The following is a 24,045-nucleotide window of genomic DNA, read 5'->3' as shown; positions in this document are numbered from 1 at the left end:
TGTTGTTGTTTTTTTCCAATTTATCCTGATGAGCTTAAACAGCAGAGGCGTTGTCTGTTTAAAAACCTCAATTAGATGAAGATAAAGTTCCAGCAGCTTGACGGGTAAAATGACTTCAGCAGAGAAATAATGAGTTAATAGATGCAGACGTGGTTGTTAAATTAAATTGCTTTAAAGCTTCACTTGCAGGGATAAACATGGCACCCATGCAGCTTCCTGCCACTCCAACAGGTTCTTCTTAAAATAATGCTAATAACCCGCGGCAGATTTTACATTTTAGTTTATAGTTTTTTACCTCCTCAATGTTTTTATTGTGTTTATTTGTGAAATAATTTCTTTTTTTTTTCTTCAAATTCATAAAGTCATATTAGATCTATTTTATATGAGATCATCTAGCCATCTATAAATATATGGAATCAGCTTTAAATTAGTCCAACCCATCCGTCCATTAGTTAATCCAGCCATCCATCTTGAGAATTAATACAATTTTAAATTGGATAAAAAATAAAAGCCTTCACTTTTTCTTGGGTTTCGGTTAAAATGTGTAGTTTTAGGAGTTTTTCTTGCTCTTACAAATATATTATTAGCATTTAAGTTATTAAATCGGCAACATGTACAAAAAAAAATATATATATATAATTTTGTGTTTGCAGAAGTCACCAGCGAAGAAGTTTGGTCGAGCCCTGAGCAGGACTTTGGGCTGTGCATCTTCAAGAGACGCCTCCCGCCCAATTTACCCTGAGGAGCCCGAGAAGACCCTGAACCTCACCAACATAGTGTACGGCCTCACAGTATGATAGATGCTACATACTAATAGAGACTGCTTATTTTCTGTCTCTATTAAAAGCTAAGAACAGATCATCTCTGGTTTGAAATGAAATGGAGGATAAGATCCTTCTCGTATACATACCTGGCAAATAAAGCTGATTCTTATCTTCAGTAATTAATAAAATATCTTATTTAAGCTCCGCCAAACTGCACTGATCGGTTTTCCAGTAATCCGACCATAACATAATCATTGATTGCAGCATTTATCTCAGTTTGGGTGTTTTCTGATAAAGAAATTTTGTTAAAATTATATATTATTTAAAAAAAATTACATTTCAGGTTAATATTTTGAAAATAAATTTTTTTGCTTTTTCACTCAAGTCAATAAAGTAGGGTAAGTTGACTACAGACTGGAGCGGCTGTGTTAAAGAGCAAAAGCTTTCCGTTTACCCTCGGTTTGTTGATCTGGGCCAAATAAAACATATTCACATGCTAATAGAGGATTCAGATAAGACTGATAAAATCACAGACCCACCTCTCTAAGCGAAATGCTCTGGTTGCTCCGCCCCCTTTGGTGGATCAGCGCCGTTGGATTGTCCAAACTGCTGCAGACTGGGTCACTACAGACCTGCAGGCATTATATTCAGGGAAGCACACAGAGCTAAGCACAGATGTGAGTACGCTAATAATGACTCTGACTTATTTTAACTGAGACGTTCACGTTTGTTTTCTACACAGCTCATCTCCAACCCAAATGTGCCTTTTTTTATCTGCCTCTTTCTTTCTCTCTGCCGATCTTTGGCCTGTCTGTGTTTGCTCAGGCTATAAAACAATTCACTGTTGCATGAATGCACTCAGAAGCATGTGACGGTCTGTGTGGATATGCGAGTGTGAGAATGTGTGTTTGCTGAAAGGGAGGTCTCTGTGCTTTTTAAAGTTGCAGTATTTTATAATTTTTTTTGTCCGTCCTCTTGTTTTAACTGCTGATACGAAGGTCTTAATGGTACGCATGTTTGTTATCCAGCCCCTCCAGACCGATCGGGAACGCCAATGAGGCCATGTTGCTGTCTTCATCAGTGCCAGAGTCCTCCAAGAGGTAAAGAGTGACAAAAAGAGTTAGATGAATATTAACTTTACCGTTTACTTTCTGTCTACTTTCCGTTGGGGCTTGTTACGGTTAAAACAGTCAAGCTTGCATAGAAAAAAACAAATGCCTCATTATTCATTTATCCCATATTGTTTTACATTTAATCAATGGTAAGATCATAGGAACCACATATTTTATATTTTAAGAGTTGTTATTTTTTTTATTTATTTAATTGTATCTATCATGCAAACTGAATTAATATTACATTTGCTGTTTAAAGTGTAAGAAGTAATGCTCCTTAGAGCTGTAAATATCTGCGTCAGATCTGATGACATGCATTTTAGATAAACTGTTTTTATTTATTAGGTGTTTTGTTTCCCTAATTTTATTGATCAAGTTATTCATTCATTGGCTAAAAAGCTAAAAATTACCTGGTAACTTTGGTCAAAGAGTGTAATGATGGGTTTATGAATTATCTACAGAGACACATGCAGTAAGATTACAGTTATATAGACACGGATATCTTTTTTGGCGCACCGGGTAAAGATGTGTTAAAAAAAAAAAGAAAAAAAAAAAAAGAAGCCTTAATCCAAAAATAGTTTGCTCTATTATCGCAGTAGCATCATTTCATGCTGGATGTTTTTTCTTTAAATTCCAGCCTTTAATTTGAAAATATGTAAAAACAAACTATCAGGTCAAGATATTATTGTTATCAAGAAAGTCCCCAGTATATATTCTGCCATAAGTACTTTGCATTTGCATGTAAATACCACTTTTGCAATACTACAGCATCTAGTCTTCTTCTGCAACATTTTACGAGGTTGGAGCATAAAGCTCTGTCACATGTGTCAAAGTCAAGGCCCGACAAGGCAATTTATTCGGCCTTCAAGACCCAAACAAGGCATATTATGTCATAAAGTAGAGGCATATAGCATTTTAAATTGTATAAAGTGGGTAAAACTGTGCCTGCTGTAGCGAACGGTTTTTTAAAACAACCCAGAAATGTCCAAAAAGAGAAAAGGTGACGCAGAATTATGAGTCGAAAGTGTAACCCATTGTAATATGAACTTTTTTGCAGATAAACTGGGCCTAAAGGTGTTACTTTTATGTTACTGTCCATTTTTAATGCTACTATCTGAACTGAAATGAAATTATGAATACAAAAGTATCATCTACACACGTGCAACCGGCCCTTTTATTGACTTCATGATGGCAAAGTGGCCCCAATATAGAAATGAGTGTGACACCCCTGATCTAAGTCAGAGTCCTCCTTTTTTTTTTTTTTTTTACCCCAACCCTCCTCAAGGTTTAGATCTGGTGAACCTTTCCTGTAGTGATTTGGCCAAAAACAAATTAGTTTTTTTTATTAAGAGCCATCCTGGACCTGTTTTCAGCTTTTTGCTGCAGGCAGGTCATCTAGTTTCTATTAAAAAATGTCTCGGTAAGTCATTTTATGCAAGATTTTATGCTGACATGTCCTCTTTAGGGCCTTTGAAAGATAAACAGCATCACAGATAATATTTATATTTCTAATAAAGCAATATTTGAGTGTCAATAACTGTTAAAATTAAAAGGTTGTATTTTCCCACATTTTTAAGTATGAGGTTATGCTACTGCAATAAAATAAACATTCACTTTAAGGCTTTGTACACCTCTATACACAGGAGGCCAACAATTTCTTATTTCACGACGGTGTCCATTTTAAAAATATGAATTGGAAAAGCTCAAACGTTTTTTCCTTTATTTAATTATTTTTTTGGAGAATAAAATAAAGAGGAATGCAAAACGGTTACAAGAGTAACAGAAATGTTCTTTTTTAGAAAATGACTTCTCACGATAAATGACAACGTCAAGCAACACTGAGAGAAAAGATGTTATTGATCAGTCACGCGTGTTCGTTCTGTCAGGAAAAGACGACCAGGCCACTTAAAACTGTAAGGTTGTCAGTTTGAGTGATTCTGACCGTCTGCTTGTTTTTTTTTGTTTTTGTGTTTTTTTTCCACCCAGTTTGGCAGCAGCTCAGAGAATGAACGAGGAGCATGCTCTGATTGCAGCGTATGTCAATCGACTGCAGAGCGGCCCCTGGTGAGAGAAGCACAGACACAGCAGTGGGGGGTTGTGGGTATTTATAAGTGCATCAGGGGAGGTTGAAAAAGGGAAAAACTGCAGTTCAGTCGAGCCCGAGAGAATCCAGCCTTGTTTTTATTGTTTAGATCGCATGTAAAGGATCATGTGATAATTTGCTCTCATGATCGGTGCATAAAATTCATACGTACTGATATTAATTAGACTCCAAAAAAGTGGAGTTTGTGTTCTGGTTTAGCAAGGTGTAAAAGTTCTTAGGAAGGGAAACATGAAAAGACATTTAAATATAAAATCCAGTGGAGCAACAATTGCCTTCAGAAGGTAAAAGTTTTTCTAGATGAGAAAAAAGGCCTTTTTGGGCAATAATATAAAGCTTGGAACTCCACACTACTCCAGACATTTGAATTGCGAAAGCTTTCTGGATGGGAAGCGAAACGTCTTCAAACTTCGGAAAAAATTCCATTTGTTTTGTTTTTTAACTTCTTTTGGAAAGTAATAATAGTGCTTTAGTATTGTAGTCCAGGAGCAACGGAGAAGATCCCAGGTGAGAGACATGAGGCTGATTACAGCGGAGCAGGTGTGTCTGGCAGACAGGCGCAGATCATTACAATGCAACCTCCATGCAGCAAGACCCCACGATAGGCTTCGAACCGAGGACCTTCCTACTGCCACGCAACAGTCCTACCAACTGTACCAGTCTGCCAGAATAAAATAAATGTTTTTTTACTAATATTCTTGAAGCAAAGTCTCCCTCTGTTAGTCTTTAATTGGCTATTTAGCCTTATGACGTGATTAAATTAGCTGACATACCTGTTTTATTCAATTCATTCTATCTATTTTGAAAATTTCCATGCCCTTCTCACATTGAGCGTCTGCTCTTTTCCCATTTGTAACGGCCAAATGTTTGTGTGTTTCAGTGGCGTAGACAGTCCCAGCAGGCAGGATGAGGAGCACAAACTCATCGCTCGCTACACGTCCCGACTGGCGGAGACGGAGAGCACAGGAGTGAGTGAAAAGGGAGCTGCAGCTGTGACAAATGAATAAAATGCATCAGTAGAAAGTCTTAGTTGCCATTTTATTTAATGATAAATTGTGCGCCTTGTGTGTTTCAGATGATTCCAACAAGGAGCATCAACTTTGACGTGAACAAGCAGAAGCGGGAGCTCATTGCTCAGCTGGAGTGTAAAAACAGGTACAGATGTTTTTTACTCTATATAAACCCACACATACCTCTTTTGTCACATTACAACCACGAGCTTAAATATATTTTTATAACCACCAGCTTTCATATATTTTTACAACCACGAGCCTTAATTGTAGTTTGGATTTATTCACCGAACAACACAAAGTAGCGGATATTGTTTCTAGTTATGTTACAAATAAAAGCCTAAATAAAGGCTATATATATATATATATATAGAGAGGGAGAGAGATGATATTCATACTATTTACTGTATTTTTTTGGACTATAAGGCGCACTTAAATTCCTTAGATTTTCTCAAAAATTTATTGTGCACCTTATATATCACAATCAGACATACTTTAATAATCCCAGAGGGAAATTACTTTACTTTATATGATCACCATTGTGCTTGCTTACTGATTTTATGTAGTATAACGTGCTCAAAAATCTGTTAAAATGTGTAATTACGACTGGTTTGCAACGAAGCCGCTCTGCTCAATGGATATTCAGAGCATTACGGTACACTGTCTCACTTACTGATGGAACCCCTGAGCTGTCTACCTGACTGCCTGACTGTAATGTCTAAACTAGAAGTGCATTCATGTAAGGCAGCCTGCGCCCAGAGTATGCGCTAGCAACAGCAAACCTAGTAAGTTAATTCAGTGTAAAGGTTAAGTTTATTCTGGCCTAATTTTAGAAACAGTGTAGTCCAGCTCTCCCTCTCAGGAGAGAGCGGTGTAAGGTGACCAGATTTGATTTCTCTAATGAAAACTGGGGACGTCTCTGATTTTGTTAAGCGCAGAATCTCTGCCTGGGGGATGGCTTGTTTTGTCTGAACTGCAACATTCAGACAAAATAAGCCATGATCTGTCCCCTTTGCCGGGGACAGATCATCCAAAAACGGGGACTGTCCCTAGAAATCGGGGATGTCTGGTCACCCTACCGGTGGGGCGGAGTGATATCACACACTAAAATCAGGTGCGTACGTTCACGGTGCACCTTAGGGTCTAAAAAATGGTCGGAAATAAAACGGGCATCTCTGAAAAGATCTAAGACAATGTAAAGAAGAAAAATATGCTTTAACCACTTTTATTTTATTTCGCTTGTTGAAAATTATTTCTACCCTTCTCAATAATAAACAGGCTCTTTTTGGCATCGCAGTAGTAAATCCCTTCTTCTAACTACTCACCAGCTTCTTCTATGTTTCCACGGTTGTTTTCACAGTTTATCTGCATTAATTAGCTCCAGGTGTGTGAGGTTGGAAGGCCTCGTGGCCATCACCCTAATCTTTAGCGCCCCTCCACAGATCCTGTATTAGATTCAAGTCAGGAATCTGGCTGGGCCACTTAATGACGTTAATAGTTCTTCCAGTCAGAAGAAACGTTGACAAATTTAAAAACCTTACTGTGAACCTGCCTGGGGTACAAAGAGCGTCGGGCTTAAGGTCATATGATGAGCACTACCTCTAATGTGGAAACACATTTTTCAAGTTGGTCTTAAAATCTAAACGTCCAGACTTGCACTGACATGCTGCTGACATGTTTTCCCTTGCTTATAAATGATGAAGTCTTAGGTCTTTAATTTCTTCCATTGCTTTAAGTCAAATTTGGAAAACAAACTGAAACAAACTGGAGAGGTGTGTGTTTGTAAACCTGCCCTATGCTGACCAACATGTTTTTTTTTTTTTTTTTTTTGTTTTGTGTTAATTTCCCAGAGAGATCTTGGCAGAAATCAAACGTCTTCGTGCAGAGCATGACGCAGCGTGTCAGCCGAGCCCAGAGAGGGGCAGCACCAACCCAGCTCTGCTGGCCGAGCTTCGGCAGCTTCGGTAAACACGACCTACACCATTTATAAAACTACTTGGACTGTAATTAATATTCATATATGCTTTGTGTTTCATTTGAGAGTTTGGAAATTTCAAGCATGGCCTAGAAGCTTCCAAATCATTGATTTAAATCAGGGAATTGCAATGATTTGCATGCTTAAATCAAAATTGGCAAAACTTTTACAGCCCAGAGGGAGAGTTGCTTGGGGCAGATGGTGGAGGCAGATGGTGGATTAAAAAAAAACAACCAAACAACAAACATTTCTCTAGTTTTTGGTTTACAAAAATAAATAAATAAAGAGGAAGTAGTGGATAAAAATCTATATCAATAACAGCTCTACATGGTGGATGAGCAGGCTACCCTTTAATTATTCTGCAAGGCTTTTGATAAATTAACCAGTTTGCATTATAAAGGAGTAGTTGTGTTTTTACAAATCTCCACCAGATTATACTTTAAAAACAAGGCAAATCGTTGTTTTAGCTTTTTTCTAAGTAAAATCTGCTGAAGAGTTTATAATTTAGTTGCTTTTTGCTAAAACATTCTGCATAATGGCCACTAGGTGGCGCCAAACGAGGTTTTTAAGTTAAGTTTCATCTTTTTAAACCAAAACTGTTTCACAGCCACTTAAAGAAGGATATTGTATTATTTCTGGTATTACATTTTTTTTATCATTCATTATTTCACCAGGCTATTTAAATACACTTCAAAAATACTGCCGAGCATCAACATGCTGCCTCTTTAAGGGAAATTATCTCCCAGGATTCACAGCTCTGACGATGTGTCACTTCAGTTTTTTACACTGTCTTAAAAACCACAAAATCTGCTCTTAATGATTTCTAAGTCTGAAAAGGTGTCTGAAAAGAAAAAAAAACATTTCTATTTCTATAGTTTATATTTAAATGCAGACCATTTGCATTGTTAGGGAAGAATTATCTGTCACATCCCAGTTCGGCTTTAAAGCGTGATTAGCTTTCCTTTCTGAATTAACTGTGTGAATGCTGCATAGCATTCACATTATAGCAATCCTGTTTTGTGTTTTTGGCCTCTATGTTGTGTGATTTAAGCCATTTAACTGGCAAACTGTACAGGAGATGAACTTTCAGACTTCCCTTTCAAATATTAAATTTTTTTTTGGCATCTAGACCTTTTCAGATCAGTTTTAGACTGGACCTGTGTGTGTTTTTTAACACCAAGTCTTTTTCAGTGATTCCTGTGTTTTATTGGAGGACAATTCAGTTCAGATTTTACAAATCCGTACAATTTATATTGCCACAAAACATAAAACTAATAAAACCATGCCCTTTAGCATGTTGCTTCAACAGAGGCCCACTTTAGAGTCCTCTTGTTTCATGCTTTATAGATTATAAAGCGAATAAAAACACAAATAGATAGGTTTTCTGTATGTAAAACGTCTTAAACTATTGAGTTTAGGATTTTTTTGTGGCCAGTTTCTGACCTCAAGGTCATAAGTGGAACAATTTATTTCCAGCAATGTTTTGTGCCTCTCTGCAGGGTACATTAAAATTTATAACTGCATATAAAAAAAAAAACAGAAAAATGACTGAAACAGTAATTTAAGCTGGAAAACTGGGAACATTAGCGACCCCATCAGCTTTTAATCAAAACTTTAGGCAAATCTTGCAGGAACCTTTTTTCCGAAGCAGTAATATCCAGGGAAAATCCATAACTGTGTCTGAAAGTGTAAATTATAGGTTTCTTGCAGAAGATGGGTTTACAGTGAACCAACCAACTTAAAGACAAGACACCTGAAATATTATTAACAGGCGGTAGAGACAACCTTGCCCCTTTTTTGTCCACAAAATACAGCCCTTCTAAATTGTTCTAAATGTGATAGCAGCGCCCCCTGCTGTTTGGTCTGTACCTGCAGTCAGACTTATGATGAATACTATTAATAAACTCATAGAAAGTAAATGAAAAGTGAATGTAACTGAAGTTTATCTTTAATATCAATGGCTGGGTATTATTTTTGTTATGAGGTTCATATCTAGTTAAAAGCTGACTGCAGGGAAGAGGCTAAAAGCCATTTATTTAATTCTTAATATTATATAGTTAAAGTATGTTGATACATTCTAGCTGTTAGAAACCATTTTTATGTTATAAATTAACCCTTTAATTTAATGTTATAATGTGTTATATGGTATACATTTTAAAACGGATTCTGGGTCATTTTCTTAACGACAGCTTTAATGCATTAAAGCAGAAAACGATTTAAACAAATAACATTTGTGAGAAGGGCCTAAAAATTTTTCCTTCAAAGGGTAGCACGACAGAAAACATTTGAGAACCACTGATGTGAGGTAACCTGTAATACACAACTGAAGAATAGATCAGGATCTGATTAAATCAGAAACCCTTTTACTATTGAGTACTCCTGTTTGCTTTAGTTGTTGATTAATCTTATTACCATGGGAATGGAAGCTAGGAAAGTAAGGAGGCAAAAATACAAAACGTGAATCTGCTGCTTTAATGTCTTCATAGTGTTGTGTAAAAAGTACAGAATGCTCTTTGATCTCCTAAATCTTTTTCTTAAAATCTAGAAAATGATGTGCTCCCAAAAAAGTGTCTTCAAATCATAATTAGTTTATTTATATTGCGCCAATTTACAACACGTTCTCTCAAGACCCTATACAGAGTCAATTCAATCAGATCCTCCAGGTTGGTCAGAAAGTTTCCTCTCTAAGGAAACCCAGCAGGTTGCATCAAGTCTCTCCAAGCAGCATTCACTCCTCCTGAAAGAGCGTAGAGCCACAGTGGACAGTCGTCTGCATTGTTGATGGCTTTGCAGCAATCCCTCATACTGAGCATGCATGAAGCGACAGTGGAGAGGAAAACTGCCCTTTAACGGGGAGGAAAACCTCCAGCAGAACCAGACTCAGTGTGAACGCTCATCTGCCTCGACCGACTGGGAGTTTGACAGGACAGAGCGTACACCACCACCAGCAGCCAGTATCACCCTCAAAGGACGTTGTCTCAGCTGAACAAAACAGCAGTTAAGATCTATCTATTGTTGAGAGAATAAAAAAGAGAGAGAGAGAGAGACTCTATTGCCTTAAGGTTCACCCTGAGAGAAAAGGGAACACTGAATTAGTGTGAACAATAGTGACAAAAGCTACATTGTAAGGTCCGCAGTATTTAGGTTACAGCTTAGGAGTTGACAGTGTTTAAAAAAAAAAAAAAGGTTAAATCCTAGATGATGAAAAAAAAAATATTTTAATGTTGCTATGAAATCTCCACCACCATGGGAAAGATACAATCCCCCTGTGGAGACATCAGCAGGAATTCAAATCCTAGTCATGAGTGGTAGGCCTATAGCAGCATAACTACAGAGGTAGATCAGGGTAACATGAGCCACTCTAACTATAAACTTTGTCAAAAAGAAAAGTTTTAAGTCTAGTCTTAAAAGTAGACGGGGTGTCTGCCTCACGGACCAAAACTGGGAGTTGGTTCCACAGGAGAGGAGCCTGATAACTAAAGGATCTGCCTCCCATTCTAATTTTAGAGACCCTAGGAACCACCAGCTACATTGTACGGTTTGCAGTATTTAGGTTACAGTTTAGGAGTTGACGGTGTTAAAAAAAGCTTAAATTCTAGATGATGTCAAAAAAAAAATCTAAATATTGCTATGTAATCTCCACCACCATAGGGAAGATAAAATCCCTCAGTGGAGACATCAGCAGGAATTTTGTCTCAGGATTAACTAAGCCACTCTAAGTATAAACTTTGTCAAAAAGGAAAGTTTTAAACCTAGTCTTAAAAGTAGACGGGGTGTCTGCCTCACGGACCAAAACTGGGAGTTGGTTCCACAGGAGAGGAGCCTGATAGCTAAAGGATCTGCCTCCCATTCTACTTTTAGAGACTCTAGGAACCACCAGCAGACCTGCAGTCTGAGAGCGAAGTGCTCTGTTAGGAATATACGGGGTAATCAGAGCTCTGATATATGGTGGAGCTTGATTATTAAGGGCTTTATACGTTAGAAGAAGAATTTTAAATTCTATTCAAGATTTAACAAGAAGCCAATGAAGGGAAGCTAAAATAGGAGAAATATGATCCCTCTTGTTGATTTTCATCAGAACTCTTGCTGCAGCATTTTGGATCAGCTGAACGCTTTGAACTGTATTTTGTGGACATCCTGATAATAAAGAATTACAATAGTCCAGCCTTGAAGTAACAAATGCACGGACTAGTTATTCAGCATCACTGCTGACAGGACGGTTCTAATTTTGGCGATATTCCGGAGGTGAAAGAAGGAAATCCTTATCAGTACCTGGTGCTGAAAGTTTTCTGTCGTTCTGTTGCCTGCCTGTTTCCGAGTCTCCTGCTCTCATTCTCTGCAGCCATTCAGGTCCAGAATAGTAAAAAAATGTGTGTTTGCTCAAGAAATTGTCAGGGATTTAGAGCCTAATGTTTCCCCTGTCCTTTGATCTGCATTATTTCATGCTCACATCCAATAACTTCAGGATTGTATTTCCCTCCAGCAAAGCCCTCATCCAGGCCTTCTGATTGTGGTTTAAAAAGAAAACGTATTTTTGGACCATCATTCCTGTTTCGCATTAAGTAAAGTTGATATCCATTCAATAATTGACTTCACTGGACTCTGAATTGATGTGGGAGAATATCAGGGCAGGAAGGAGCAGCCTGATTTCTCTCATGGTCTTTCCAGAGTCCGCCCTCCATGCACGCTTTGTGCTGGGGTTATTTATTCCCGTGGTGCTAACAATGCGGTGGTTTGTGTGTCCCAGACAGAGGAAAGATGAACTGGAGCAGAGGATGTCGTCCCTGCAAGAGAGCAGGAGAGAACTGATGGTGCAGCTGGAGGGGCTGATGAAGCTGCTCAAGGTGACACGCCGTCTAAATAAAGCCCTCATGAAGTCGCTCCGTCATGTCGTAGAGGACAAAGTTTCCCCTTCTTCCCCATATCTCCATGCTCCTGTCCTTCCTCTAACAGTTTCCTCACTTCTGTTTCCTCCTCTGTAATTTTTTATTTTTTTTTTAGCTCTGATTGTTTGACCTGTCCTTTTCCATCCCTTTTTTTCCCCCTCTCTTTTCTGTTTCTGCCGCCCATTGTTGTGGCTCTGTAGGACGAGGAACAGCGACAGGCAGTAAGTTTATGCCCTTTTTATTCTGGGACAAACATTAAAGTTAAACGGGGTATTTACATCCAGTTACTAAATTCAAAATAAGCAGTCTGTTTAGGAAACACATTCATTCATTACACACAGAGTGATCAAACTCATCGTTGTATAATTGGAATAATAAAACTGAAGAACTTAGTAAGTAAGGGTGCGATTAAATAAATTTGTACTTCAAATATGTAAATTACAACAGTGTTGTTTTATTTTTATTATTGGGGGATGTACTTTTTTTTTGTTCCTTAATTATTTTTTTTTTACATATATCTGTTAATTTTGATGATTATGGCTTACAGCAGGCATGTCAAACTCATTTCTATATCGGGCCACTTTGGCATCAGGAAGTCATTAAAAGGGCCGGTTGCACCTGTCTATATGATACATTTGATTTCATAATTTCATTCCAGTTCACGTAAAAATGTAAAATATTTCACAGTAACATAAAAGTAGTGCCTTAGGCCCAGTTTATACAGTTTATCTGGAGGAAAAAAAGTTGATATTGGGGTGAGTTACACTTTAAACTCATCATTCTGCATCACTTTTCCTCTTTTTGGACATTCTGGGTTGATTTAATGTGTTGTGAAAAAAAACAGTGGCAGGATGCTGTTACTATACAGTAAAAAAAAAATAAACATTTGCAACAGAAGGCACTGTTTTAGCCACTTTATACACTTTAAAAGGATATATGCCTCTACTTTATAACATGATGTGCCTTTTTTGGCTCTTGATGGCCGGATAAATTGCCTTGACGGGCCAGATTCGGCCCGCGGGCCTTCAGTTTGACACGTGTGGCTTACAGCTTTTAAAATCCAATGAAAGGATTTTTGATACAGAAAATTAGTATTTTATGTCTATGTTCTGGCCGACACAATCGGGAGGAAGACTGCTGACTTCCTTCGTCGTCGTCGTCCAACAGGCGGTCGTTAGCTACGTTTACATGGACAAAAGTAATCGGAATAAAGGTTCGGTCGAAATAAAAATGCGTTGCATAAACAAGCCGGAATATTGCGATCGGATTGTTTTTGTTTTTTTTTTCTCTTTTTTTTCTCTTTTTTTTTTTTCCTTTTTTCTTTTTTTATTTCTTTTTTCTCTCTTTTTTTTTCCTTTTTTTCCTCTCTCTTTTTTTTTCTCCTTTTTTTTGCGATCGGATTGTAATACGAATGAGAGCGGTGGTTTATCCCGATTGATAATTCTATCAACGTGCATATAAACGCTTGTCAGGATCAAGTTATTCTGAATGTGACAAACTGATCCGAGTGTGAATGTGCGCCCGATGTAAACGAGACGCATTTCTGTGTTTCCTGAGTGGCTGAAATACATTGGGAAGCAAAACGGTCGCGGCTCCCGAAACAACCGTTCTGTTAGGCAAAATAAGAGTTCAAAATTGTTGCTTTACTAAGTAACATTTCAACCGTAATTAGAAAATCCTGCAAGTCCAGCCTGGGCGCTCGGAGGTCAAACAAACTCCTATAATACAAATTATTTGTGGTTGGGTTATCAAAAGAGAAGCAAATGTACCAAAACCTGCTTTTAATGATCACGGAGGTGCTTTATTAGCCAGAAAAATGTGCCTGACCCAAACCCCACAGAGATGCTGTAAGTATTGTTGTGTTTGAGTCAGCAATGCCGATTAGCTGTTGGCTGCTATTAAAACCAAATGAGCTTCTTTAAGACTTCAGCAGAACCACAGGCTGGTCGCCTCAATACCACGCTGCACTGATGCAGTAATTCATGCAGAAACAGCCCAGACTAAGGCTTAAATACTTATACTGTACAGTACATAAACATTCCAGATCGCAGATAGTTCAGTGCTAGAAATACTTATTTTATTTAGTCTTTTAATTTTTCTTGAGATATGTAATTTATTATCATCAAAATTAATAGAAATAAAGTTGGGAAGACATCACTCTGTGTGTAATGAATCTGTGGATTAGTTTTTCTTTGGTATCTTATCATTGCATTGACCTGCAGCTGTGGTCATTGCTTTAGTTTTCTGATCATGTCGTTCCCGTTTACCCCCGCAAAGAAGATTATCTGCCAATGGAATGAGTATTTCAACCCCTAAAATAAGATAATTAGACATACTGCACTTGAAATAAGATGATGGAGATGCGTTGTTCCTATTTTAAGGACAGAAATCTTATGCCATTGGCAAGTCATCTTATTTACCTGCTCAAATCAAGGACAAATACACTAATTTTAAGAACATTTGACTTATTTTTAGTTCCGTTTTTGCAGTGCGAATGAAAAGTGTTGTTTAATTTCCTTTTTGTGTTGCCTTGTTCACGATTCCAACTCTCAGGCACAGGCGGCCGGTTCTTCTCACGCCTCCCCGTCTCGACCGAGCCCCTCAACCGTCCGCTCCGTAGGCGCTCCGTCTCCTCAGGCTCACGCGCACCTGCCTCAGGACTCCCTCGCTGGGGTCGGCGGAGATGTTCAGGAGGCCTTTGCTCAAGGTTGGACTGGAGAGAGAGACTCCTATGATTGTGTTTTACAGTGAAATTGGTCTGATAATCTATCCTTTTCACTCTTAACACTGTTTATTACAGGGTTCCTGCGCAGTCCTAGATAAATTTTAAAAAGTATTTAAAGCAGCCAAAGAAGGTTTGTCCGACCAGCACTGGTGGCTGGTGCAGATGGAAAGTTGTTGTTTTTAATTAGTTACATTTATTATAGACAAGTTAAAATCTTACAGTTGAATGTTTAATTTGAATGTTGGGTGCAACACTAAACATTTCTTTTAATAAGCAAACATTTTACATTCGCTTTAGTTTCATAGTAAAAAACTTTTACTCAAATGCAGACTTTGGTGCATTGCAATCTTATCGGAATTCATTAAATAAAATAGGCTAAATACAGTTTAATATCGTTTTTTTAATTATCATATTTTGGCAGGGCTGGTTAAAAGAAAATCACAATATTTTTGGTTATGTTATGTTATTTTTTTCACCCCTTGAGTGGTTTCAATGTAACAATTTTGGCCTAATAGTCGAAAAGTTTGGACACCGCTGGTTTAAAGGGTAGAAAATGTTTCTGATTTTAAAATGTAGTCTCTTACCAGAACAAAAAACTATTTAAAAATGGATGAAATGAACGCTGGATGTCAGTCAATCAGCCTCATCACAGAACAAATTAACAAAAATAGAAACTAAATAAAACTGAATTGGGGTTATTAATAACAGCACCCATCACTTGGTAATGATGACAGTAAGGGACGTTTTTAAAACTTCTCCAAACATGTTAGAAAACCTGCCAAAAAAAAAGGACGTTTGGGAGCTAGTTGACTGGAAAGCATGCAGGAAGTTTGCTAAATGCTACTGGAGCTTTCACTGAGACTGTGTGCCCTGATCAGAGGTGACTAAAATTGGAGTTTTCTTGAAGAAACACTCCAGGTAGAAAAGCTGTTTATGTTCAGTAACCCCTTTTTCATGGCAAGACCCAGGATTTAAAGCCACAGGCTTTGGTTTCCCGGGTTAAATGAAAGCCTGGAGCTTTTAAACTAGCCGTGTTTCCATTGCAGTCGGTCATTTATTTAAATCAGCCTAATGACGAATGGGGAAGTTGTGCAGTTCACCTTCAGTCCAGCAGGTGGCAGTAATAAGAAACCAAAGGCAAACAACCAAAGCCGAATCCTTTTCTATTTCAATTTTTATTCCTTTTCAAACATTATTAAAATATCTAAAGGTACCGGCTATTTGGATAATTGAAATATTTTAATGTCATTAGTGTTGCATATGGGGAAGGCTCGGTGATTCTGTGAGCTGGCTGTTCTTTCAAAGGCCCTGGGAACCTCAGAGTGCTGCTAGAGTTCCTGGTATCATCAAGTTGGTGGTGGGGGGGGGGACATATTTAAATAAAGAAGTTACAGACTGTTCCTGTAATTTAGGTTAATGATCTACATCAGCACAGAAATGGACCAGCTACCCAAATAACCTGCATCCACAGATTAAAATCCTGTAGAGATCCTGTGAAGTGAGCTAAAGAGAAGAAGAGTGGAGCCACAAGATGCTCAAAGATCTCTGCATGTTCTAGGCTTATGAGATGTTGCAGAAGAAGAAGAAGTGCTTTTCTATTGACACGAGTGTTGTACAATGTCTCCTTTAGAAAAAAAATTATCTCTTAGTTAGTTTTTTCCCCCCAATATATTAACTTACTCAAATTAAAGGCACAAGTTTTTGATATTTATAGAGTGGGATCATGCTCCTGCATTAAAAGATTAAGTTGCTTTAAGGCATTCTGCAAATTTTTACCAGCTGGACCAATAATATCATGTTTTGTAGACATAGTTGGACATACGTTGGGTTACGGCTGGGGTTTTGGATGGATTTCACTTTGTTAAATGTTACTTTATTTGCTAACAGTTGAGAAGAAAAAGTTCGGTAAGAATCCAGTTTCCTGCTCAAAGGTTAGTTAAAACAAATCCGCTTCAGTTCATCAAAGTGCTGGGTTTTTAAAAAGCTTTGCTTAGTCCCTGATTTAAAGAGACTGTTGAAAGAAATGCGTGTTTGTTGTTTTTTTGGCTACTTCCTTTAAAGAGTTTAATTCCCTCTCGCACAATGAAGGTTAATTTCCTCTTGATGATGTTGTTGTAATATAGTCAGAATGAGTTACTTGTTAGCTCAAAAGTTACCTCTGCATTCCCAGTCCTTATATAGAGGAGTAAATATTTTATTGTTTATTTATTATTTTTTTAGGCCCGAGAAGAAACCTGAGAAACGACCTTCTGGTAGCAGCCGACTCCATCACCAACACCGTGTCGTCGCTGGTCAGAGAGCTCCACTCTGGTTCGTCACGCCGCCACCGTGCCCACTTTAGATCGTCGTTTGGAAATAGTTACACTGATTAAAACAACAGTTTTGCTCCACTGTTGTATAAAAATAAGGTGTTTTAACATGTGAACACTTCACCCCAAACAGACGAAGGTCGAGAGGAAGAGGAGAGGTTGCTGAATGGGAAGGACAGAGGTAAATTAATACTTTCAGTTATTTTTTTTTCCTGATTAATACCTTCTGTCCTGGTGTTAAATCACATCCAGGTTTCTGCCCAGTCTGGAAAAATATATTTTATCAAATGTTCTTCATCATCCTTCCTTTCTTCTGTCCCACCTATCTTCTCATGTCCTTCATTCCTTCCGTCCTACCCCATTACTCATGTACTTGATTGCTTCCTACCCTTCACTTCATGTCCTTCCTTCCTACCTTCCCCTCTTCTCATGTCTTTCTTTCCATCCGTCCTACCCCTTTCCTCATGTCCTTCATTGCTTCCTTTCCTCATATCCTTCATTGCTTCCTTCCCCTCTCCTAATGTTCTTCCTTCTGTCCTACCCTTTTCCTCATGTGTTTCCTTCCTTCCATCCTACCCCTGTCCTCATCTCCTTCCTTCCCCCTCTACTCATGTCCTTCATCCCTTCCTTTCTTCTTTCCTGCCCCATTCCTCATGTCCTTGATAGCTTCCTATCCCTCACCGCATGTCCTTCCTTCCATCCTATCCATCTTCTCGTGTCCTTTCTTTCTTCCTTCCTTCCTTCCCATCGCTCCTCATGTCCTTCGTTGCTTCCATTCCTCATGTCCTTCGTTGCTTCCTTTCCTCGTGTCCTTCATTGCTTCTTTTCCCTTTCTTCGTGTCCTTCCTTCCGTCCGTCCTTCCCCTTTCGTCATGTCCTTCGTTGCTTCCTTCCCCTCTCCTAATGTTCTTCCTTCTGTCCTACCCTTTTCCTCATGTGTTTCCTTCCTTCTATCCTACACCTATCCTCATGTCCTTCCTTCCTTCCTTCCTTCCTTCCTTCCTTCCTTCCCCTTCTACTTATGTCCTTCGTCCCTTCCTTTCTTCTGTCCTACACCATTCCTCATGTCCTTGATAGCTTCCTGTCCCTCACCTCATGTCCTTCCTTCCATCCTTTCCGTCTTCTGGTGTCCTTCCTTCCTTCCTTTCTTCCTTCCTTCCTATCGCTCCTCGTGTCGTTCGTTGCTTCCTTTCCCTTTCTTCGTGTCCTTCCTTCCGTCCGTCCTACCCCTTTCGTCATGTCTTTCATTGCTTCCTTCCCCTCTCCTAATGTTCTTTCTTCTGTCCTACCCTTTTCCTCATGTGTTTCCTTCCTTCCATCGTACCCCTATCCTCATGTCCTTCCTTCCTTCCTTCCCCTTCTACTTATGTCCTTCGTCCCTTTCTTCCGTCCTACCCCATTCCTCATGTTCTTGATAGCTTCCTATCCCTCACCTCATGTCCTTCCTTTCATCCTTTCCGTCTTCTCGTGTCCTTCCTTCCTTCCTTCCTTCCTTCCTTCCTTCCTTCCTTCCTTCCTTCCATCCTATCCTTCTCCTCATGTCCTTCCTTCCTTCCTATCGCTCCTCATCTCCTTCCTTCCTTCCCAGCAGCGCTTTGCAGATCTCCACATTATTAAAACCATCTGGGTGGACGGGAAAGACTTTGACTTTGTGACGATTATCCATCAGTTCTCCAGAAGCCTTAAAGCAACGGTGGCTTATAATAAAGTGAAGGGTTCAAACTTCTCATTGTAGCTGAAAGAAGTTCAGAAAAAGTTTCGATAATTTGTCTTGCTAGGCCCCTCTGGACGTTGGCCAGTTTTATACGCGATGGGACCGGTGCTTTCCCATAAAACAGAAAATGCCAATGGGGCTCCTGCCACAAAGTGTTCATTGTTCTGGTTGCTCTTCTCTGGTCTCTGCTTTTCGTCTCCTTTGCTCTTCGTCTCCTTTGCTCTCTGCCGTATGCTTCGTTAACATGCCATCTCATTAGCCACGCTTTATGGAGCCCCTCCTTTTTAACGAGGGCCGACCCCCTGCAGGGAACTGCCGGCTCCGCTTCCTCGTCTGCTCCCTCCGCTCTGAGTCTCCGTTCATTATGACGCTAACCTGCAGCAGGTTCAGCTCCGCCGTCAGCGTCGTTAAGTTATGAAGTTTAAAATAAGGATTAGATCGTTTATTTCTTTTTTTTTAAGTTTGTTCAGCAGCTGGAAGGTGCCGGGCTGATGAAAAGTCATTTGTCCTGAAAAGGATTTCTTCTGTTTTTGGCTTTTCTGCCACAGACCAGGAAATAAGCTTTATTATCAGAGAAAAATTACCGGAGTAAATTATGCGTACAAGTTTTCAAACTATGTTTTCATTCATTCATTTATTAAACAAAAGGTGGAAAAAAAGCTATTGAAACCTACCAAAGTAATTCCCACATAGAGCTTTTTTATGGCTGTGGAGGACAGCATCATTGACTGAGTCACTATAAGACCTTACCTTTTGATTCCTGAGCCAATCAGATGAGGCGCTGCTGGTTTGCTTTGAATCATTCTCCTGCGCCACAATGAGGTCATTGCTTAAAAGCTTTCAGGTTTTTTTTTCTGTTAGCAGAGCAGGATTTACGGTTTCATTAATTATTATCTGCCATTCAGATCCTGAGGAAGCAAAAAAGACCCCAGACCATCACACCACCTCCACCGTGTTTGGCTGTCAGCCATGTTTTTTTCCTGCCGTGCCGTTAGTTGTTTGCGCCGGACGCAGCGGGACCAACACCTTTCAGAACGTCCTACTTAAATGTTCTTAAATGTTCCTTTTGGGTAAACGTTTGATCAGCAGTGGATTTGGCCTTGAAACTCTCCCAGAGATGCCATTTTTGCCCATTCTTTTATTTCTTATTGTTTAATTATGAACACTGACCTTAACCAGACTGCAGCGCTTTAGACTCCTGGTTGTTTTGGGACCTCCTGTATGAATTATCTACGTATTCATGCAGTAATTTATTTTGATTGGTCGACCACTCCCTGGATAGTTTGCTGGAGTCCCAAAGCATTAGAAACATCTTTTTAACAATTCCCAGGCTGATGCAGGTCAGAAAACAACATATTGTATTTAAGGGATTTCTTTACTCTACAGATCTGGGCATGGCTCCTGAAGTTGAACTAAAGAAAAATGTTAATCATTTAATTCATTGTTTAATAAAATCATACTTGCCCATATTGCACCAGACTAGTTTGAAGATGAAATTGTGTTTTTGAAAACTGCATATTTGTATTTACTGATTATCTTTTGCTTATATGGATGATCTAAAACATGTGACAAAAAAGTAATAAAAACAAAAAAGCGCCAGAATACCTTATATTACAGTCTTATATTACAGTTTCTGTGCTGTGTTTTATTTCCAGATGCTCCGTTCTGGATTTTCCGTTGATGAAACTTTCCTTTTCTGTTTAGCAGGTTAAAATGCTGGTGAAATATGGGGGAAAAGTAAGTAAATCCACTCAATCTTCTTTAAAAAAAAATCTATATAGATATCTAAATCTCTTTCCAAAAAACACAACTAGTTCAACATACAAATGAGGTGAAAACTTTATAATTTATCTCCACACTTTACATCAGAAGAAGCAGGAGGGAAAAAAAAACACGTCATGTTTTATGGATGAAAGTGAATAATTTGCTGACTCAATGTGTTTATCATCTTCAGACTTGTTCGTGCAGGCCTTTCTAAGCAGCTATTCTGGGTTTTATACGTTTTCTAAAAGGAACAAGTTGGGGAAGTGGGAAGGAAAACAAATAACAGAAAGTCCAAACACTAAACTGCTTATTTTTCTTGATTCTCAGAGGGCTCAAAAGGCATTTTTCTGACATTTTGCATGCTTTGAAGTTCATTTTTGTGTAACTTCAGGGTAATTTTGCCGTCTCACCGAGGGATCCTTTCTTCTCAGACATGCTGGTGTTTCATCGCGGCCAAAGACGACCGACCCCACCTGGACTGAAATGCATCCTCAGTACCTGTCGGGCTGCAGTGGGTGCATTCAGTCCTCTATGCCAATCAACCAATCACGATGCTGGACACCAAATGACCGCCGTGGGTCTCTACTGATGTATAGCTGTGATTTTGTGTGTGTGTGCGTGTCTTGTCTGTTTGTTTTTTGTTTTATAAATATATATATATTGTTTTGATCTGATCGTGCATAATCAAACAAGGAATCTGAAACCTACTGATATGTACTGTAGCACGTGTGTGTTGGAGTTTTTTTTTGCAATGCATTGTTGAGGCAGAGGAGGGTGGGGTAAGTGGGAGAGACTCAGAAAGGAGGATGTGTTTGGGAAGGGTTACAGGGCTGGAAAGTTTTTTTTTTTTTTTTTTGGATTTGGAAGCAGACGTCGAGGAAGAAAAACAGAGCGGGGGGAAAAAAATGAAAGAAATTTGGAAAAACCGGGAGGTGAGCTGATACATTTTGAGTTTGAGCACTGTGTGCTTAGTATTTATTGCTTTGGTTTGTTTTTGTTGTGTTTTTTTGTTCTGCCATGTTTTCGTTCAGTACGAGTGCTTTACGTGTATATGGTCAGATCCTGCTGATAGATTTAAGCTTTAACGGACTTAATTCCCACCAAGCTCCCTCATGTGGTTGAGCTAATAAAGATGGGAGACTTAAGATCTTGCTCCTGGTGACGGAAATCATAGCGTGTACAAATACATGGACGATGCACAACTGTACAAAGCGATGCCACAGAATGGACACAAACCAAATATTATAGCCCAACTGTGGTCCTGGCACTGTAAAAATGGACTTTAACCCATCATGGCTGGTGATGTTGTCCACGTTTCAATGATTTCTGTGTGAAATGGTGCCATCGAAGTGTCCAGCCTTCACGGTGTATTCTGGTACTGGAGTCACATGAGCTATCTTATTACTGTGTGTGTGTGTGTGTGTTAAGCGTTTAGGTTTTATCGACTGTCAAGTTTTGCAAAAGCAGCAACGTCCGAAATATTTACCTCGCTCACTTGAAGAGTCACAGCGCTTTGCAAAAACGATCCACTCCTGTTAGATGTCAGCACATCCTGTCTGGTCACAACCACAACTTCGATGTGTTGTGACGAAAACCTAAAAAATTTGCCTTCAGCTCTGCTGCACACGTTTTTTGACAAATCTTGATTTCAAAACATCTCTTGCTCCGTCATGTTGGACGGAGAGCGTCTGCGAGCGTCGCTTCAAGTATTGCCTAATATTCTTGGGTCTGGACTTTGACTGGACCGTTTTAACACATGACTTTGGTTCGCTGAAGGTTGGGCTGTATGTGTAGGCCAGGGGTCTGCAACCTGTAGCTCTGGAGCCACAAGTGGCTCTTTGGACCTTCCACAGTGGCTCTTAATAACTTTAGTTACAAATTATATTTTTATCATGGTATTTAAATGTAACAATGATGATAAATGCAGTTTTAGCAGTTTTTTCTTGGAATAATTTCTTTTGATTTTCACAACAGAATGATGCTAAAAGTGGCAGTAATTTAATTTTACATCAACATTTTTTCATTATGTTGGAAACTGATTGTTTTTACATCGTTATCCATAAATATCAACATATCTCTTTTTTTAAAACCTCAAAATAGACATAAAAAAGGCATTTCTTTAACGATGACAACAGATTTCCTACAGTAGATCTTTATAAAAAAATATAACTTGCCTTTTTTTCAAAAGGCCGGACAACATTTGTGGTTTTGAAGGAGTTTAATTCAAGTGGACTGTAGGCAAAATGGCTCTTTAGACTGTAAAGGTTGCAGGCCCCTGGTGTAGGGCCACTGTCCTGCGTGAAGGTGAACATTTGCCCGGGTGTTAAAGGTTTAATGCTGAAGACGAGCATCCCATCAGCATGACCATATTTTACTATGGGGGGATTATGTGTTTCTGTAAATGGACTGAATTTATAGTAGGGGCATATATATACTTTAGTGAATCACTGTCTGGTTAAGATGATCCATCTGTTGATCCCAGATGAAGCCTTGCTTCCCTCAAAATTCTGTCCTATTTTTAATCTGCCATTGTTTTTCTTCCTTAATCTAGTATTGTTACAGCATCTAACCGATTCGGGACAGAGTGAACTATATGAAGGGACTCCAAAACTTTGAATGTTTTTGTTTAGTTGCATCAATTTTTCAGGTTTTGAAGATTTCCAAAAAAAAGTAAAAAACAAAGCAACTGGACTTGTTTTCCGTAGTTGAAAAAGTTTCGCTTCCTCTCCGGGAAGCTTTCTCACTGCAAAAAGGGAAATAAAAATAAGTAAAAATGTCTTGAATCTTGTGTATTTTTCCTTGATTTGAGCAGGTAAATAAGACCATTTGCCAATGGAATAAGATTTTTCCACTTAAAATAATAAAAATTCATCACCATCATCTTATTTCAAGAGCAGAATTCCTAATTATCTTATTTTAGAGGTAAAAATACTAATTCCATTGGCAAATAGTCTTATTTAGCTGCTCAAATCAAGAAAAAATACACCAATTTCAAGAACATTTTACTTGCTTTTTAGTTCTCTTTTTGCAGTGCTCAATTCAGAAAGTCTGGAGTAATGCGGAGTAACAAGCTTTATACTACTGCCTAACAAATATAAAGTATAATATAAAGTATATACTATACAACAAGTATAAAGTAACAAGTATAAAGCTTGTTACTCCACATTACTCGAGACTTTCTGAATTGAGAAAGCTTCCCGAAGAGGAAGTAAAACGTCTTCAACTACGAAAAACAAGTCCAGTTGCTTTGTTTTTTTTTTACTTTTTTTGGAATGACCATGACCTGGATGACTGAGAATCTTCACCAGCGTTTTGAAGATTTCTCCTAAAAACGTTGAATTCAGACACGCATCCTGTAGATGTGGCTGAGGTAGGATGTTGCTGTGGGGTATTGGCAAAGAAAAATGATTGCCGATGTCCCAGAAACAGCGATTTATTATCGCTTCTTTTCATTTTGGTTGTAATGTGAAAAACCCTAAGATCCTTCTAGTTACCTTTTTCTGTCAACTTATGTAAACGCAGTCTCAGCAGTCGTTTGTACTTTAAAGGCTCGTCGAAGCAAACATAAAACATGACTTGGATAAAATTAGCATTTGTTGAAGAAACCTTAAATTATTTAGAAGTTATAGTTTGGTGCGTTTAAATTCTTTATAAATTAACCAAATGACTGAAGCAGCATTCTGAC

At 38.7% G+C, this 24,045-nt stretch overlaps 1 protein-coding gene across 6 annotated transcripts in view; it reads left to right on the top strand.

Moving 5' to 3' along the window:
* Nucleotides 1-21,082, top strand: part of dtnba (dystrobrevin, beta a) — a 52,139-nt gene extending 31,057 nt beyond the window's left edge. For 4 of the 6 annotated variants that reach the window (XM_036147214.1, XM_036147217.1, XM_036147216.1 and 1 more), the window contains 13 exons: nt 654-778; nt 1,793-1,864; nt 3,863-3,940; nt 4,858-4,945; nt 5,053-5,132; nt 6,838-6,951; nt 11,710-11,806; nt 12,049-12,069; nt 14,402-14,555; nt 16,794-16,883; nt 17,016-17,063; nt 20,301-20,333; nt 20,792-21,082. In XM_036147214.1, the coding sequence (XP_036003107.1) occupies nt 654-778; nt 1,793-1,864; nt 3,863-3,940; nt 4,858-4,945; nt 5,053-5,132; nt 6,838-6,951; nt 11,710-11,806; nt 12,049-12,069; nt 14,402-14,555; nt 16,794-16,883; nt 17,016-17,063; nt 20,301-20,308 (975 nt within the window). In that variant the 3' untranslated portion in view covers nt 20,309-20,333; nt 20,792-21,082. The remainder of the gene's footprint in view (nt 1-653; nt 779-1,792; nt 1,865-3,862; nt 3,941-4,857; nt 4,946-5,052; nt 5,133-6,837; nt 6,952-11,709; nt 11,807-12,048; nt 12,070-14,401; nt 14,556-16,793; nt 16,884-17,015; nt 17,064-20,300; nt 20,334-20,791) is intronic. The other 2 variants (XM_036147218.1, XM_036147219.1) reach the window with 2 other exon arrangements.
* Nucleotides 21,083-24,045: the final 2,963 nt, after the last annotated feature.

Source organism: Fundulus heteroclitus, chromosome 15 (assembly GCF_011125445.2).
Source record: "Fundulus heteroclitus isolate FHET01 chromosome 15, MU-UCD_Fhet_4.1, whole genome shotgun sequence".
NCBI classification, from domain to species: Eukaryota; Metazoa; Chordata; class Actinopteri; order Cyprinodontiformes; family Fundulidae; genus Fundulus; species Fundulus heteroclitus.
This window is presented reverse-complemented; position numbering and strand designations above follow the sequence as displayed.